The sequence below is a fragment of the Scyliorhinus canicula genome, chromosome 1 (genome assembly GCF_902713615.1).
Source record: "Scyliorhinus canicula chromosome 1, sScyCan1.1, whole genome shotgun sequence".
Taxonomy (NCBI): Eukaryota; Metazoa; Chordata; class Chondrichthyes; order Carcharhiniformes; family Scyliorhinidae; genus Scyliorhinus; species Scyliorhinus canicula.
The window spans coordinates 268,675,727-268,695,152 of record NC_052146.1 but is presented as its reverse complement, the minus strand read 5'-3'; the positions used below and the strand labels follow the sequence as shown (position 1 = coordinate 268,695,152).

Genomic DNA, 19,426 nt, shown 5'->3' with positions numbered 1-19,426 from the left:
TTGACCTTGGGTAGGGTGCTCTTTCCAAGAGCCGGTGCAGACTCGATGGGCCGAATGGCCTCCTTCTGCACTGTAAATTCTATTCTATGAAAGTATTTAAAAAAGCGATCCTGCCCACAATGGGCAGGATTTACATCGCAAAGCCTTGCAAGGTCACATTGGATCTCGCTAGACATTACCTCCCAGGTAGACCCTGGGAGCGAGGTCTGCCGGCTTTCATTGGCCATGCTGCACCGCTGGCGTACTGCTTTTTCGGCTACTGGATGGTACCCTCTGTCCCACAGACCGATCAAGGGGCTTTCAAAAACTAGTGATAAATGCCTTTCTGAATCCTTATGCATTATTTGTTGTTCAAACTCTGGGAGAAATAACCATGTTTAACCACCTTTAATCTGGGAGCCTATTAAAAAAATAAACTTCAGAGTGTACATTATTTAAAGCAACAATATTAGTAGGATGCCTGTAATCCAAATCCATTCTGTTTAAAAAATGACCATGAAGTCCAGAAATGTGACTAGTTGCAGATTAGCATGGAATTTACAGGTAATTTGTAAAATGACTTTTGTAATAATTTTTACTTTTCTTTGTAGTTCTTCAGTTTCTGCATACCACATTGGAGGATTTTAAGCTGCAAAATAAGTGAGTATTTCTAAAATGTAACTTTGTTCAAGGTTGAAAATGTGATGAACCTTCAAATTATGTGAATTAAGCAAAGTTCACCTATGGTTTATTATTTCATGATTGTGAGGTACTGAATTTGGTTGCCAACCCTGACTTCTTTTACTCTGCACTTGTATTAAGTGCTGCAGGAACCCATGACTCATAGTGTTAAACTATGACTAAGATGATCAGAGTGCTTTGGTTACGTTAGAGACCACTTAATTGAACTGTTTTGCCTGCATTGATAGCAGATGTGGTAAGCATTAGGCTCAAGTAGCAGAAGCTGCTGCATTTTCATGGCCTCAAGTGGGCTGAATATTCAGTTTTTGCATTGTGCATTTTCAGTATCTTCCACTAATATTGAGAAAATTACTCCCCCCCCCCCCCCCCCCCCCCCCCCCCCCTCCCCGCGCGACAAACAACTCTTCAAATATAGCCATGAGCGGCCTCCACTGTATCTCGAAGACCTCTTCCTAGGGCAGATTTGATTTTCTTAAACCTGAGAAACTTGTACAAGTCTCCCAACCATGCTGCAACTCCCGGCGGCATGTCCGACCTCCAATTGCAAAATATCTGTCACCGGGCAATCAGAAAGGCAAAGGCCATGACATCAGCCCCCTTCCTCTCCAGCAGCGCCGGCACCTGACACCCCAAAGACCGCCATCATTGGGTCCAGCCTCATCTCAACCCCTAGAATCAACGATAAGTTCCCGAACACCACCTCTAAAATGTCTCCAACTCCTCACACACCCAGAACATATGTCATGGTCCCAACTCCTCCTTCCGCTTGATCATTTTCACTAAGGCCATGCCATTCTCCCCCAACCATCCATATATATCCTGAATCCTATCACCACCCCCCTATCATCAACCCCGCCCTCCCCAAACAATCCGGGAGCAACATTTTCTCCAAAAGTGTAGACTCCGCCACCTGAGTGAACTAGTGCAGCTCCTTGCGTGCCAAGTCCCACACCTGCCAATATCTAAACTCACTCCCCCTTGATAGCTTGAATCTCTCCCACAGCTCCTCGAGCCAGCGAACTTCCCTTCCGCAAACATATCCCTGACCTGCTCTAAACCCTCCACCCTTCATTTTCTATACATCCCATCCACCACCCCCGGTATAAACCTATGATTACCACAAAGTGGAGTCATCACTGACATGAGACCTAGTTTAAAGTGCCTCCTCAGCTGGTTCCAAATTTTAAAATAAAAGCAAAGTACTGTGGATGCTGGAATCTGAAACGAAAGAGAAAATGCTGGAAAATTCCAGCAGGTCTGGCAGCATCTGTAGGGAGAGAAAAGAGCTAACGCTTCGAGTCTGATGACTCTGTCAAAGCTGAGCTTTGACAAAGCTGAGCTTTGACAAAGAGTCATCGGACTCGAAACATTAGCTCTTTTCTCTCCCTACAGATGCTGCCAGACCTGCTGAGATTTTCCAGCATTTTCTCCAAATTTTAAAGATGACTCCATCACCAGACCCCTCGTATACGTCCTCAGGGCGAATGGCAGCGGGGCCGTCACCAGAGCACTCAGGCTCCTACACGTGCAAAACTTCACCATTTTTGCAATTGACGCTGCGCCACCAGTCTCCTCTAACTCCTTAGCCAGGGCCCTCACTATCTTCTGTAGAATTTGGTAACCCGCAGACATGCCCATCCAGGGGCGATCTAATCCTCCTCTACTCTCGCACATTTCTGCCTAAATTCTCCAAAGTTCGGGTAAAAGGAACCAAACCCAGTGGTTTCAAGCAGGAGCCACCTTGTGTGCGACCACTCACCCCATGGCCACCACTGGAAGTCCGACTGAATGAGACTTGCCTATAACTTCATCAGTTTTTAAAAATAATTTAGTACCCAATTATTATTTTTCCAATTAAGGGGTAATTTAGCGTGGCTAATCCACTGAGCCTCCACATATTTTGGGTAGCGGGGGTGAAACCCACACAAACATGGGGAGAATGTACAAACACCACACAGACAGTAACCCAAGTCCAGGATCGAAGCCATGAGGCAGCAGTGCTAGCCACTGTGCCACCCATAATTTAATCAGTTTTTTAAAAAAATCATGTTACTCTCCTCATTTTGAACATTTTCATCAATAAACAACCAAAGAAAAAAAACACATACAGTAACAAGCCCCCACAGACAAACCACAACCCGCTCAATATGCAGACCAAAACATCCATTTGTGCATTCCAGATAAAAAACACAAATTAACAATCAATCCGTAAATAGTGTAACCTAACCCCCCCCCCCCCAATGTTCAGTGGCAACCAATTCTCGGAAGTGCATAATAAACAACCCCCACGAATTGTGAAACCCTTCCTCCATCCCCTTCAGCTGAGACTTCACCTTCCAGAGAGTCAAAGAAATTCAAGTAGGCCCACCCGCCAAGCTGTGTCACAGGATGGAGAAGCTGACCTCCACCCCAATAGGCCCTGCCTCCGGGCAATCTGCGAGGCAAAGGTTAAAAACATCTGCCTCCGCACCCACCTGCTGCCCAAGCTGGTTCGACCCCCTGAAAATGACTTCTAGGGGCCCAGGTTCCTAGTTCACGAGCACTACCCTCAACCCCCCCCACCACCACCACCACCACCAGAATCTTGAGTTAGCCAGTGTGAATGCTTCTGCCTAGGCGTCACTCCCCTTCAATCCCCTTCCCCGCACCCAATCCCACGAAAACAGAAATCCCCTTCAACTCACAATCCCAGTGCAAACCTGAAAGAGTCATCATTGCAAAAGAACATCCCAACTCCTACCTTGTCCAAATAGGCAATTTCCACTCATCTAGCACATATAATGACATGCAATACCAAATAGAGCTACATACAATTCCAAACCCCCCACCCTTAGTCCAAGACCAATCCTCAGTCCCAGTTCTCACCTGCCCCAGTCCTTCTGCCTTCACAAATGCCTCCGCTGCTTCCACTATTTCAAAATAAAAGTCTTTGGAGTTGTCGGTCACCCGCAACTTAGCTGAGTACACGATGCCGAACCGCGCACCGCTGTTGTACAGTGCCATCTTCACTCGGCCAAAGGCAGCCCGCCTCCTCACCAATTCCACAGCAAAGTCCTGGTATCTATGTGTACCAATTCCAGCTCACTGTTCCTCCCGCTTCTGCTTCGCCCAATCATGACCTTCTCCTTCACGCGGTACCTATGGAAACAAAGGCCTCCATGCCTTATGAGCCCGGTCCAGTTCGTACCGCAAGGGATCTTCCCCTTCCCCCAACAACTTCACTAATATCTTGGCCTCGGGCCCTCCACCCCTTCGGGAAGGCCCATGATCCTCAGATTTTGGCGCCTGGTTCTGTTTTCCAGGTGCTCCACTTGGGCTCGCAAACCTTGTTGGCCTCCATCACTCTCTGCAGCTCCTCACCCATTAAGGAGAGCTGATGGCTGTGTTGCGACAAGGCCTCCTCCACTCCCTTTAGTTTTTCACCCTGCTATCGCACATCGACTGATGTGCTCGACACCACTGCCTTCATTGGGGCAATTGCCTCCTCCACCAGCACCTTCAATGTTGCCATCATCTCTCCTCATCACCTCTATGTGCTTTGCCAACTGTTTTTCAATTTCCAAGGCCACCACCTTGGTCATCTTTTCTGCCGTGTATAGTGCGGCTCCAACCAGCGACCCAGCCTCTGTCATCCTTCCAGTTGCCGAGCCGACCCTTCCACTCAAGGGCGAACCTTCACTCGCCCCTTCCTCACGGCGGCTTTCCTTTGGGTTTCGGACATCCTTCTTCCTTGAGTCTTATGCATTTGTTTAACGAACAATTCCCCCTGGGACTGGGCATTAAATTCTAAAAACTTAAGCTTCGAACAGGAGCCATCCAACATGTGACCTCCTACATGCCACCACCGGACGTCAGTTAACCAAAAACATATTGATCTGTTTAAAGAGGACCTGATTTTTTTTTAAATACAAGAAGTCATTGACCAAAGGTGGCTACCACAATCACTTGATGCCTGGTATTATAAGTTGACCACTTTTCTTTGTGGATTGCACTGCAGTCCTGTACTGATACTTTGCATGGACGTTCACACTGGCAGGTGCCAAGGTTCACTTCAAAAAGGACTATTGAAAGGAAGGCATTGAAAATGCAAAGTCCTGGAACTTCAATCAACTGTAATTCTATCAAAACAGTGGAGAACTGTTAGCTAACAAGGATATACAACCAACAGATACTAAAGCCCCCCTGTGGAGGATGAAATAAAAATGTGTCAAATGATTCTGAGATGAAACATTTAAATGCGATTGCTTGTTCGGCAGTACTGCAGGCAAGGAAATTGATTCCCTTTGGAATATATACCTTCAGCAGGTTTTTAAGAACTGGTTATACCAATCCAGAGTTAGTGTAAAGGTCATTGGAGGAATCTGGAAAAATTGCCAATGAGAACAATAAGGAATCTCTCTCTCTCCAAGTTATACAAAGCCTTTTCTCTTGACAGTTTAAAAATAATTAACAGTCTAAAAATGATTCACAGAGATAGTGTATTTCCATTGGAAAAAACCTCAGGAGAGACATTCTTTGATTTCTGGAAAATGCAGTTTGTGGATTTAAAAAGCATATTGTCTCCAGCAAGTTCAACTCTGAATTTTAAAGGAACCAGCTAATTAAAATGGTCACAATATTGAACAGTGTAGACCTCAAAGAGAACCAGAGGACTTGTTTTTAGTTTACCTTTTATTTTTCATTCTAACTTTCTTTACATGGGTGTCACGGTAGCACAGTGGTTAGCAATGTTGCTTCACAGCGCCAGAGACCCGGGTTCGATTCCCGGCTTGGGTCACTCACTGTGCGGAGTCGGCACGGTCTCCCCATGTCTGAGTGGGTTCCCTCTGGGTGCTCTGGTTTCCTCCCACAGGTCCTGAAATATGTGCTTGTTAGGTGAATTGGACATTCTGAATTCTCCCTCAGTGTACCTGAACAGTCGCCGTAGTGTGGCGACTAGTGGCTTTTCACAGTAACTTGCAGTGATAATGTAAGCCTACTTGTGACACTAATAAAGATTATTATAATTGCATATGATGTTGCCTCATTTATAATTTCTCTGGTTTAGTGGCTAATAAACTTGCTCTTTTTTTGACTCAAGAAAACCTTGTTGATTGGCTCCTTGTTTTCTAATGCATAGATAGTAAAAATGTATTTGGATTTGAAAAAGGTATTCATGGGGAAAATCTGTTTTATAGAATCTTTATTGTGAGTGACTGAGGAGGCTAAACAGAGGGGAGTTGGTTTACTCCTCACCCTGTCATAACAGATTTTAAATCGCTATTACCTAAGTTTGTGATAATTTAAGATGCGGTTTCCTTCTATCACAGTAACTTCTGATCTAGAACACATTTATAAATTTAGCATTTTATGACTTTTTGATTCATAAAACCATTAAGAACTTTGTTCTTAGATACTCATTTTTGCAAAAAACCATCATTGCTGAAAGTGTCTTTTTGGTATTAAAGATGACTGATCTTTAATTTTGCTTTAGGAATCTTGGCGGACAACACATCCTGCAAAACAAGCTGATGCATGATTCATTGGTAGCCTTGAAAGCTGCAATGATCCTTGTTCAAAAGGTTCAAGAGAAAATACATGACATTTTCTGTAAAAATGCTGAGACATCCCTCTGGGAAGCTATGTGTGGGCTACTCACATGCTTTATTGAAATACTCCTAGATGGTAAGCTTATGGGAAACTACTGTTCAATGAACATTCACTTGAAGCACAATTACAATAAATGCTTTTTCCTCTGAGTTAAAATATAGCAGATAATGTATTACAGATATGATAGGCTAGTTGCTTGTTTTTGACCTTGCTCCTTTTTCCCCAGTTTCTAAGAATGTCAATTTTTTGCTACAATTCAGGAGATTTCTTACAGACTGTTCAGAGTACAGCAGGGATGGCAGCACTTCTGTTTATCAAGACTATTGTGAACTGTGATGAACTGTTGCCAAAGTTGGTGAGTGGGAGTGCCCTTTGGAGAGATTGAACTTCATTTTTGTCTGTTTAATGTGATGCTCTGAAAGATGATCAATGAAGGATATGATATGATTAAGTTTTTACTACATTGAAAAATTAATGTGGATTCAGAATATTATTGGCACTTAAGTATTCAGAGTAACAGCAACATTTAATGCTTTGCTAATCTTATCTGATCAGAATAATTTTTTTTTGCTGGCTTTGGGAACCCATTGAAAGCAAAGTTTGGTCATCAAATTAGTAATTTTGGAAAGATCAACTGCAGGATTTTCTCATGGGCTTCCTTACCCTGACTTTGGAACCAAATGGGAGTACAACCCACAACCAATGGCAATAAGCATCTCATTCATTTATTGCACAATTATTTGTTTCAACATAAAGGACCAAGACATGATATGAAGCCAGTAAAAAAAGTACATTTCTGATGACAATTTGGAATGATTCAGACAAATTAGATTGAAATATGCACAAGTAATTATCTGAGTGCCCCCACCTGTATACATTTGATAATTTATACAATCAACACTGAGAAACTATTTCCCTGGAGGTGACCTCTTAATTGACTCAGGGTGGGCTCTGATGCTGTTGGCCCAAAGACACAGCTAGGAGCTACAGAGCCTCCGTCTCCTGGAGAGGTGGGTTCTTGTGAGGCCAGGAGGAGATTGCAAGGGTGCCACAAAATGGAGGTGCCCTCAGAGCCATTAAAATAAATAATCATTTAACAGGGGGGAAGATGGACTGGAGGTCTTCGTCTGTCTGAAATTGTGGTAGTGATTTTAATCCCCAGAGTCGATTGGGAAAGGGGAAAGGGGTGTTAAATATAAACATTTGAGCATGCCTTGCTGGTTTCAACCTGGTTTTAACTGGGCATACTGCTGGGTGGATGATCAACCTTCCCTCAAGATGAGAGTTGGTTACTAAAATATTTTAGGATTTGCAGCATGAACGGAGATGCAGTCTTTTTGTGTAAATACACTGTTGGTCTCACCATTCACCATAATGGCCCATTTCCATTTCCACAACAGTATCAACTTGCATTTCCAGCAATTTGCAACACAAGATTTTCGACCTGTTGGGTGGAAGACAGAGTTTAGCTAACAGCACATGGTGTGAGATGAGCAAAATCGACCCAATATTTTTTATTGGGGCTGGTTTGGCACAGTGCTAAAGAGCTGGCTTTTAAAAGCAGACCAAGGCAGGCCAGCAGCACGGTTCAATTCCCATACCAGCCTCCCCGAACAGGCGCCGGAATGTGGCGATTAGGGGCTTTTCACAGTAACTTCATTTGAAGCCTACTTATGGCAATGAGCGATTTTCATTTAATTCATTTAAAATTTTTAAAATTTATTTAGAGTATCCAATTATTTTTTCCAATTAAGGGGCAATTTAGCATTGTCAATTCACCTACCCTGCACATCTTTGGGTTGTGGGGGTGAGATCCACCCTGACACGGGGAGAATGTGAAAATTCCACACACACTGACCGAGGGCTGGGGTCGAAACCGAGTCCTCAGCGGCACGAGGCAGCAGTGCTAACCACCCCGTCACCGCGCCGCCCTAAAATCGACCCAATTTTTTTTTCAATAGTCAGTTGATTTTTATATCTTAATTGGTTCACATATTTTCTCTTTTGAAGGTTCATGATCTGCTTTTTAACTCCACACAAAGAGCTCATGATGCACCAGGATGGCTAATTACGAGTTGCAGGCAACTTTACGATGCTGTACCTCCTGATGATGCAATTCTTTTCCTGAGCCAGGGAACTCTGGCAATGTTGGACTGGAGAAGTGGAGGAATGCGAGATAGTGGTGAACATTTACTATTTGACATATTGACTGTTCTCCTGTCACTTAACACTCGGTAAATAATAGTTCGATCATTTGTGTTCTAAGTCAAGCACTGTTCAAGTGCATTCTTGGATTTGCAAGGCTCCTTTTTTAATGAAAATATTTGTGCCAATTTATTGGTGAAATTCTGGGAGTGCTATCTAATCACTTTCTCCTTTGGCCTTGGCAAAGATTGGTAACTAAGACGTAAAGATAATAGAAAATGTATGTTCTACGCCATCACTAAGACTGCTATTTCCACCTCTGTACAGCCTGACTGTACTTCTGCCTAAGCTCAGTTGCTCATACCTTTATTACCTCTAGTATTGACTAATTCAACACACTTCTGGCCAGCATTGCACTTTCTACACTCAGTATATTTCAGTTTAGCCAATACTCTGTCGCCCATGTGTCCTAACTCGCACCAAGTTCCATTCACCCACCATCACTGCACTCGCTGAGCTACAGTGCTTGCTGGTCAGGCAGTACCTCATCTTTAAAATTATCATCCTCGTTTTCTAATCCCTCCTTGGCCTCCCCTTCCTATATCTATAATCTCCTGCAGCGCTACAATCCTCCCGAGTTATCTGTGCTACTCCACCTGCTGATATGAGATTATATTAGTACAAATTGTTGTCCATAATGAAATCTTATTTGATGCTTTAAAACAGCATGTTAAGAAGTATTTTGTTGTGTCAAAAGTGCCATTGCTTTGGGTGCAGTCATTGAAGCTGGTTATATTTTTTGTGATAACAGGCTTTGATCTGTTCTAGGTTCTATTTTGCACCATAATTAAATGTCACCTTCATTGAGAAGACATTGTTTTCTGATCTGCTAACAAGAACTAACAGAAATAAACATTTCAAGTTACTAGAAATTGTACTAAGCTAATGCAAAGCAATGGTCAATTAATGGCAATATCATCATTAATTATTTCCATTAGCTGTCTGGTTCAAGAAGGCCGCTTATCACCACCATCTCAAGGGCAATTGGGGATGGGCAATAAATGCTGGCCCAGCCATCGATGTTCACATCCCATGAATTAATAGAAAAAAATCAGTTTTCAAAGTGTCTAGACAGCTTGTGTTTTAATTTTTTCGTTGTGTTTCTTGAATAGATCTTTGAAATGCTTGTCATTTTTAGCTCCACATTTAATGCATTGTCCTATTTATTTTAAAATATGTTTAAATACCATGGCATTTCCAAATATGCATGTTTTGAAACTATTTTCTGAGGCCAATTTTCCATAAATTGTCGAGAGCATAAACTTCAACAAATCTAATCTAATTTAAAGCCGTAGGAACATTTGCTGTAAATTTATATTTGGTTTATATTAAATGGGTCATTTATTGTCATCTAAAGTTCAATCCTATGTAGACAATTTATTTTGTTGTCTTTCCCCACTCGCCTGCAGAAGCCCTACTGAATCCAAGGTCACCAAATTCTGCACTGAACTTGCCACAATTCATCCTTGATTAATGCACCAGGAGTCCTCCCTGAGAAATGTTTTGTGCCATTTGCAGTTTCTCCTCTTGTTCTCCAGAGGATCCAGCCAAAATTGATGAGACTCAACCTCCAATGAAAATCAAATTTTAAACGTCAGTCAGTATTGTGATTTGAGGGCAGCACGGTGGGGCAGTGGTTAGCACTGTTGCCTCATGGCGCTCAGAACCCGGGTTCGATCCCTACCCCGGGTGGAGTTTGCACATTCTCCCATGTCTGCATGGGTCTCACCCTCACAACCCAAAGATGCGCAGGGTAGATGGATTGGCCATGCTAAATTTCCCTTAATTGGAACAATGAAAGAAAAAAGAATGTGATTTGAATTCAGCTTTCCAATCAAAGCTCAAGTCAATATTTTAATATCCATATTCATTTCAGTACCAAGCCCTGGTACTGAACTCACTGGCTTTTTATCATTCTTTACTCTTCTTCCTGACCTAGTTGAGGAGGAGACAATTAGCATGTACCTCAGCCTAATTGTGCAAGTGCAGCTCCTGGAAGAATATATTCAGTTTGATCTATTTTTCATACAAAATGTGATGGTATTGCAAGTATGATAACATCATAATCATGGCTATTAAATGCATATGTTATTGCCTTCTATTTCGAGCGTGTAAAATGTGAATAAGTGTACACCAGACTTTAGTTTTGCCTTGCTTTGTTAAGCATCTTGGAGCTGATTGTTATGTAGTAGGTGAATTGGACATTCTGAATTCTTAGTGACACTAATAAAGATTATTACTATTGTCAGTCCATGAATTGGTGCCTATTGGTTATTAAGGATAGGAAAATAGGCTCCTAGGTTGCAGATTTATTGGCATTGTGGGTGTTTAGATTTCTTCTGATAAATGGACTGAGCTGATAACATTTCAGTACTGGTGAAAGTTGTGCTCCTGTTTTGTTCTTGTTTCAGCTTAAAGGAATCCAGTATGGCAATGTCAGTCTCCAGAAATCTGAGTCTTTGGACCACTTCTGCTCTAGATGCCCTACATTCGGACTCATGCTCTCAGTATCTGAAAAATTCTCTGAATGGAAACTCTGAAGCCATTCAGAAGCTGCTGGAATACATATGGACACATTGGGAGCATCCTTTGGATGGTGTGAGACATCAAAGTAAAACTATATTTAAAAACATTTTAAAAATTCACCAGAAGACCATTGATAGTTCCTGTGGAATGACAGATCCTTTCTTCTTAAATATGACACACAGCTTTTTGAGTCTGGAATGGCACATCAAAGGAAAATACGTCTCACTCGGTTGTTTAGTGGAATATTTGGGCACTGAATATATACTAACTGTGGATGACACCGTTCCTAAACAAGTTCTAGGGATAATGCTTGAGCAATCTCTAGCAACATATGCAAGTGATCTATTGGAAAAAATGTTTGAGAGTCATAAGAATGAGTTAATGTCTTCATCCCAGTCTAATAATTGGATTAAACAATGGCATAAAACTTGGGTATCTCCATTTCTTACAATACTGTGTGAGGAAAAACCCAGCCGAACAACTTACATTATTGAATACTATCTCCCCAAACTATTGAAATGCAATCCTGACAGCCTGACTTGTATGATCAAAGAGCTTCAGTCTTCTGACAAAGCCAACAACATTGGTGAGTAGGGGAGAGAAACAATAGCATTAGCATTTGATCTGGTTGAACGTTTTGCGATTGTTTGTTGACTATTGTCCTGCATATTAACTGGTGGACTTTTCAATTTCTTAAGGTATTTTAAAAGCACTAATCTGCATTCTTTCCTTCTTATATTTACAGTTGTGCCAAAATCTGAATGAACACTTTGTTGAGATGGAGAATAAACTCATAGAATCATAGACAGTTTACAGCACAGAAAGTGACCACTTGGGCCATCGTGTCTGCGGCAGCCAAAATCAAAAAATGAGCCACCCAGCCTAATCCAAACTTGATATAGGCCACCAAATAGTAACATTACGGTGGGGCGGGCAATAAATAAAGAAATAACTGATGCATGTAGAAATGGTACAGCAGTTATCATGGGGAATTTTAATCTACATGCTGAGTGGTTTAACCAGGTCAGTCAAGACAACATTGAGGAGTTTGTAGAATGTATCTGCGATAGTTTCCTAGAACAGTATATAATGGAACCTACGAGGGAATAAGCAATCCTAGATCTGGTCCTGTGTAATTAGACAGGATTGATTAATGATCTCATAGTTAGGGATCCTCTTGGAAGGTGTGATCACAATATGGTGGAATTTAAAATATAGATGGGTGAGAAGGAAAGGAAATGGGTGCTGAAACAAAGGAGATTACAATGGGATGAGAGAAGAGCTGGCTGGGTAGACTGGGAGCAAAGACTTTATGGTGAAACAGTGGAGAACCTTCCAAGCGAATTTTCACAGGGCTCAGCAAAAGTTTATGCCAACAAAAAGGAAGGACGGTAGAAAGAGGGAAAATCGACCATGGATGTTTAATGAAATGAAATGAAAATCGCTTATTGTCACGAGTAGGCTTCAATGAAGTTACTGTGAAAAGCCCCTAGTCGCCACATTCCGGCGCATGTCTGGGGAGGCTGGTACGGGAATCGAACCGTGCTGCTGGCCTGCTTGGTCTGCTTTAAAAGCCAGCGATTTAGCCTGGTGAGCAAAGGGAGAGTATCAAATTGAAGGAAAATGCATACAAAGTGGCAAAGATTAGTGGGAGACTAGAGGATTGGGAAATCTTTAGGGGGCAGCAGAAAGTTACTAAAACAGCTATAAAGAAGAGTAAGATAGATTATGAGAGTAAACTTTCTCAGAATATAAAAACAGATAGTAAAAGTTTCTACAAATATATAAAACAAAAAAGAGTGGCTAAGGTAAATGTTGGCCCTTTAGAGGATGGGAAGGAAGATTTAATAATGGGAGATGAGGAAATGGCTGAGGAACTGAACAGGTTTTTTGGGTTGGGTCTTCACAGTGGAAGACACAAATAACATGCCAGTGACTGATCGTAATGAGGCTATGCCAGGTGAGGACCTGGAGACGTTTGTTATCACTAAGGAGGTAGTGATGGACAAGCTAATGGGTCTAAAAGTAAACAAGTCTCCTGGCCCTGATGGAATGCATCCCAGGGTACTAAAAGAGATGGCTAGGGAAATTGCAAATCCACTCGTGATAATTTACCAAAATTCACTAGTCTCTGGGGTGGTCCCGGCGGATTGGAAATTAGCAAAGGTGACACAACTGTTTAAAAAAAGGAGGTCAGCAGAAAGTGGGTAATGATAGGCCAGTTAGTTTAACTTCGGTAGTAGGGAAGATGCTGGAATCCTATCATCAAGGAAGAAATAGCGAGGCATCTGGATGGAAATCGTCCCATTGGACAGACACAGCATGGATTCATAAAGGGCAGTTGTGCCTAACTAATTTGGTGGAAATTTTTGATCACATTACTAGAGCAGTAGACAACGGGGAGCCAATGGATGTGGTATATCTGGATTTCCAGAAAGCTTTTGACAAGGTGCCTCACAAAAGGTTGCTGCATAAGATAAAGATGCATGGTGTTAAAGGTAAAGTAGTAGCATGGATAGAGGATTGATGAATTAATAGAAAGCAAAGAGTGGGGTTTAAAGGATATTTCTCTGGTTGGCAATCAGTAGCTAGTGGTGTCCCTCAGGGATCAGTGTTGGGCCCACAATTGTTCACAATTTACATAGAAGATTTGGAGTTGGGGACCAAGTGCAATGTGTCCAAGTTTGCAGATGACACTAAGATGAGTGGTAAAGCAAAAAGTGTAGAGGATACTGGAAGTCTGCAGAGGGATTTGGATAGCTTGAGTGAATGGGCTAGGGTCTGGCAGATAGAATACAATGTTGAGGTTAATGTGAGGTTATCCATTTTGATAGGAATAAACAGCAAAAGGGATTATTATTTAAATGATAAAATATTAAAACATGCTGCTGTGCAGAGGGACCTGGATGTCCCAGTGCATGAGTCGCAAAATGTTGGTTTACAGGTGCAACAGGTGATTAAGAAGGCGAACGGAGTTTTGTCCTTCATTGCTAGAGGGATGGAATTTAAGACTAGGGAGATTATGCTGCAACTGTATAATTGTAGTGAGGCAACACCAAGAATATTGTGTTCAGTTTTGATCTCCTTACCTGAGAAAGGACGTACTGGTGCTGGAGGTTGTGCAGAGGAGATTTACTAGGTTAATCCCAGAGTTGAGGGTGTTGAGGAGAGGTTGAGTAGACTGGTACTGTACTCGTCAGAATTTGGAAGGATGCGGGGAGATCTTATAGAAACATATAAAATTATGAAGGGAATAGATAGGATAAATGCGGGCAGGTTGTTTCCACTGGCAGGTGAAAGCAGAACTAGGGGGCATAACCTCAAAATAAGGGGAAGTAGATTTAGGACTGAGTTTAGGAGGAACTTTTTCACCCAAAGGGTTGTGAATCTATGGAATTCCCTGTCCAATGAAGTAGTTGAGGCTCCTTCATTAAATGTTTTCAATGCGAAGATAGATAGTTTTTTTAAGATTAAAGGGTTATGGTGTTCAGGCGGGAAAGTGGAGCTGAGTCCACAAAAGATCAGCCATGATCACATTGAATGGCGGAGCAGGCTCGAGGGGCCAGATGGCCTACTCGTGCTCCTAGTTCTCATGTTCTTATGATATGCATATTCAGACACCATTTTAATGATTTGATTGTTTCTGCTTCTGCAAGCCTTTCAGGCAGTGAGTTCCAGACCCTTACAACCCATACATCTCCTCATCTCCCCTTTAATCTTTCTACCAATCACCAAAAATCTATGCCCCCAAGCCATTGAGCTATCTGTTAAAGTATATAGTTCATTTCCCATCCACACAATCCAAGCCCCTCACAATTTTGCATATCTCAATCAAATCTCCCCTCAGCCTCCACTGTTCCAAGAAGAACAACCTCAGCCAATCCAATCTTTCCTCATAGCTGCAATCTTGCAGTCCTGGCAATATCCTTGTAAATCTCCTCTGTACCCTTTCTAATGCAATTATATGTTTTCTGTAATGTGGTGACCTGAACAGCACGCAGTTGGCCTAACTAATATTACACAGATATATAGATACGTGGAAGATAGGAGCAGTAGGAGGCCTTTTGACCCTTCGAGCCTGCTCCGCCATTTAACATGATCATGGCTAATCATCCAACTCCATAGCCTAATCCTGCTTTCTCCCCATAGCCTTTAAAAAAAATAAATTTAGAGCACCCAATTAATTTTTTCCAATTAAGGGGCAATTTAGCGTGGCCAATCGACCTAGCCTGCACATCTTTGGGCTGTGGGGGCAAAACCCACGCAAAAAGCAATAGGACTTTAAACTAGAGATTGGGGGGGAAGGGAAAGTCAGGGAACCAAGAGGTGAAGGAATCAGTGGGAAGCGTAGCTGCTTAGGATTTCAAAAAATCACAAAAATACAGAGCTCAGGAGAGGTTACGATAGTCCCCATCTCACAAAATATGACACAGTGTATGGAAAGGCTCAGTAAACCAAGGTCCACCACACTAAGAAAACAAAAAGGGACAGTCAATAGGGAATTAAAGGTGCTATATTTAAATGCCCGCAGTGTACGGAACAAGGTAGATGAGCTTGTGGCCCAGATTGTGACTGGCAGGTATGATGTGGTAGGCATCACAGAGACGTGGTTGCAGGGGGTTCAGGACTGGCAGTTAAACATCCAGGGATTTACAACCTGTCGAAAAGACAGAGAGGTGGGTAGAGGGGGCGGGGTTGCCTTGTTAATTAGAAATGAAATTAAATCAATAGCACTAAACGACATAGGGTCAGACGATGTGGAGTCTGTGTGGGTAGAGTTGAGGAACCACAAAGGCAAAAAAACCATAATGGGAGTTATGTACAGGCCTCCTGACAGTGGTCAGGACCAGCGGCACAAAATGCACCACGAAATAGAAAGGGCATGTCAGAAAGGCAAGGTCACAGTGATCATGGGGGACTTCAATATGCAGGTGGACTGGGTAAATAATGTTGCCAGTGGACCCAAAGAAAGGGAATTCATTGAATGTTTACAGGATGGCTTTTTGGAACAGCTTGTGATGGAGCCCACGAGGGAACAGGCTATTCTGGACTTAGTGTTATGTAATGAGCCAGAATTGATAAAAGATCTTAAAGTAAGGGAACACTTAGGAAGCAGTGATCATAATATGGTAGAATCAGATGTAAAGGTTTTACAGTTAAATAAAGGTAATTACAGGCGCATGAGGGAGGAACTGACAAAAATCGACTGGAAGCAGAGCCTAGTGGGAAAGACAGTAGAACAGCAATGGCAGGAGTTTCTGGGAGTAATTGAGGACACAGTGCAGAGGTTCATCCCAAAGAAAAGAAAGGTTATCAGAGGGAAGATTAGGCAGCCATGGCTGACAAAGGAAGTCAGGGAATGCATCAAGGCAAAAGAGAGAGCCTATAATGTGGCAAAGAGTAGTGGGAAGTCAGAAGATTGGGAAGGCTACAAAAACAAACAGAGGATAACAAAGAGAGAAATAAGGAAGGAGAGGATCAAATATGAAGGTAGGCTAGCCAGTAACATTAGGAATGATAGTAAAAGTTTCTTTAAATACATTAAAGTCCCAGAGGATTGGAAAATCGCTGTTGTAACCCCCCTGTTCAAGAAGGGAACAAGAAAAAAGATGGAAAATTATAGGCCAATTAACCTAACCTCGGTTGTTGGCAAAATTCTAGAATCCATCGTTAAGGATGAGATTTCTAAATTCTTGGAAGTGCAGGGTTGGATTAGGACAAGTCAGCATGGATTTAGTAAGGGGAGGTCGTGCCTGCCAAACCTGTTAGAGTTCTTTGAAGAGATAACAAATAGGTTAGACCAAGGAGAGACAATGGATGTTATCTATCTTGACTTCCAAAAGGCCTTTGACAAGGTGTCTCATGGGAGACTGCTGAGTAAAATAAGGGCCCATGGTATTCGAGGCAAGGTACTAACATGGATTGACGATTGGCTGTCAGACAGAAGGCAGAGAGTTGGGATAAAAGGTTCTTTTTCGGAATGGCAACCGGTGACAAGTGGTGTCCCGCAGGGTTCAGTGTTGGGGCCACAGCTGTTCTCTTTATATATTAACGATCTAGATGACGGGACTGGGGGCATTCTGGCCAAGTTTGCCGATGATACAAAGATAGGTGGAGGGGCAGGTAGTATTGAGGAGGTGGGGAGGCTGCAGAAAGATTTAGACAGTTTAGGAGAATGGTCCAAGAAGTGGCTGATGAAATTCAACGTGAGCAAGTGCGAGGTCTTGCACTTTGGAAAAAAGAATAGAGGCATGGACTATTTTCTAAACGGTGACAAAATTCATAATGCTAAAGTGCAAAGGGACTTGGGAGTCCTAGTCCAGGATTCTCTAAAGGTAAACTTGCAGGTTGAGTCCGTAATTAAGAAAGCAAATGTAATGTTGTCATTTATCTCAAGAGGCTTGGAATATAAAAGCAGGGATGTACTTCTGAGGCTTTATAAAGCACTAGTTAGGCCCCATTTAGAATACTGTGAGCAATTTTGGGCCCCATACCTCAGGAAGGACATACTGGCACTGGAGCGGGTCCAGCGGAGATTCACACGGATGATCCCAGGAATGGTAGGCCTAACATACGATGAACGTCTGAGGATCGTGGGATTATATTCATTGGAGTTTAGGAGGTTGAGGGGAGATCTAATAGAAACGTACAAGATAATGAATGGCTTGGATAGGATGGACGTAGGGAAGTTGTTTCCATTAGCAGGGGAGACTAGGACGCGGGGGCACAGCCTTAGAATAAAAGGGAGTCACTTTAGAACAGAGATGAGGAGAAATTTCTTCAGCCAGAGAGTGGTAGGTCTGTGGAATTCATTGCCACAGAGGGCGGTGGAGGCCGGGACATTGAGTGTCTTTAAGACAGAAATTGATAAATTCTTGATTTCTCGAGGAATTAAGGGCTATGGGGAGAGAGCGGGTAAATGGAGTTGAAATCAACCATGATTGAATGGTGGAGTGGACTCGATGGGCTGAATGGCCTTACTTCCACTCCTATGTCTTATGGTCTTATGGTCTAAACACGGGGAGAATGTGCAAATTCCACACGGACGGTGACCCAGGGCCGGGATCGAACCTGGGACCTCGGCGCCGTGAGGCAGCAGGGCTAGCCAACTGCGCCACCATGCTGCCACCCCACAGCCTTTGATTCCATTAGTCCCAAGTGCTATATCTAACCGCCTCTTGAATATATTCAACGTTTTAGCATCAACTACTTCCTGTGGTAATGAATTCCACAGGTTCACCACTCTTTGGTTGAAGAAATGTCTCTTCATCTCTTGTCAGAAATGGTTTACCCTGAGTCCTCAGACTGTGGAGCGAATGTTTCCACTTGTCGGAAAAACTAGAACCAGAGGACACAATCTCAGATGCTATAAAACAGAGATGACGAGGAATTTCTTCATCCAGAGGGTGGTGAATGTGTGGAATTTTTTGCAGCAGAAGGCTCTGGAGGCCGAATACTGTGGTGTCTTTAAGACAGAGATAGATAGGTTCTTGATTAATAAGGGGATCAGGGATTATGGGGAGAAGGCAGGAGAATAGGGATGAGAAAAATATCAGCCATCATTGAATGGCAGAGCAGACTCGATGGGCCGAGTAGCCTAATTCTGCTTCTATGTCTTATGGTCTTGTGGTGACCCCTGGTTCTGGGCACACCCAGCATTGGGAACATCTTCTCTGCATCTACCCTGTCTAATCCTGTTAGAATTTTATAAGTCTCTATGAGATCCCCCCTCATTCTTCTGGACTCCAGCGAGAACAGTCCTAACCTAGTCAATCTCTACTCGTATGACAGTCCCGCCATCTCTGGAATCAGTCTGGTAAACCTTCGCTGCACTCCCTCGAGAGCAAGAACATCCTTCCTCAGAAAAGGAGACCAAAACTGCACACAATATTCTTGGTGTGGCCTCACCAACGCCCTGTATAATTGCAGCAACACATCCCTGCTTCTGTACTCGAAACCTCTCGCAATGAAGGCCAACATTCCATTAGCCTTCTTTACCGCTTGATGCACTTGCATGCTTACCTTCAGCGCACAAGGACACCCAGATCCCACTACACACCACTCTCCCAATTTACAACCATTCAGGTAATAATCTTTCTTCCTGTTTTTGCTTATTCAAATTATACTGCTTCTATATTCTGTAGGATCTCTGCATCTTTGTCACAGTTCACCCTCCCACCCAACTTGGTATCATCTGCAAACTTTGAGATGTTACATTTTGTTCGCTCATCCAAATCACTAATATATATTGTAAATAGCTGGGGTCCCAGGACCGATCCCTAGTTGTTACCTGCCAATTTGAAAAGGACCCATTAATTGCTACTCTTGGTTTCCTCTATGCCAATCAGTTTTCTATCCACTTCAGTGCGCTTCCCCCAAACCCATGTGCTTTAATCTTGTACAATAATCTCTCATGTGGGACTTT

At 42.8% G+C, this 19,426-nt stretch overlaps 2 protein-coding genes across 2 annotated transcripts in view; one reads left to right on the top strand and one right to left on the bottom strand.

Annotated features, from left to right (window-relative positions):
* Positions 1-19,426, top strand: part of LOC119974222 (thyroid adenoma-associated protein homolog) — a 570,459-nt gene that overhangs the window by 10,913 nt on the left and 540,120 nt on the right. The window contains 5 exon segments of the mRNA XM_038812984.1: positions 591-639; positions 6,155-6,345; positions 6,531-6,625; positions 8,281-8,504; positions 10,887-11,587. Coding sequence (XP_038668912.1) covers positions 591-639; positions 6,155-6,345; positions 6,531-6,625; positions 8,281-8,504; positions 10,887-11,587 — 1,260 coding nt within the window.
* The window catches only part of plekhh2 (pleckstrin homology domain containing, family H (with MyTH4 domain) member 2), a 390,052-nt gene that overhangs the window by 198,155 nt on the left and 172,471 nt on the right, over positions 1-19,426 (bottom strand). The gene's annotated exons all lie outside the window — the stretch shown is intronic.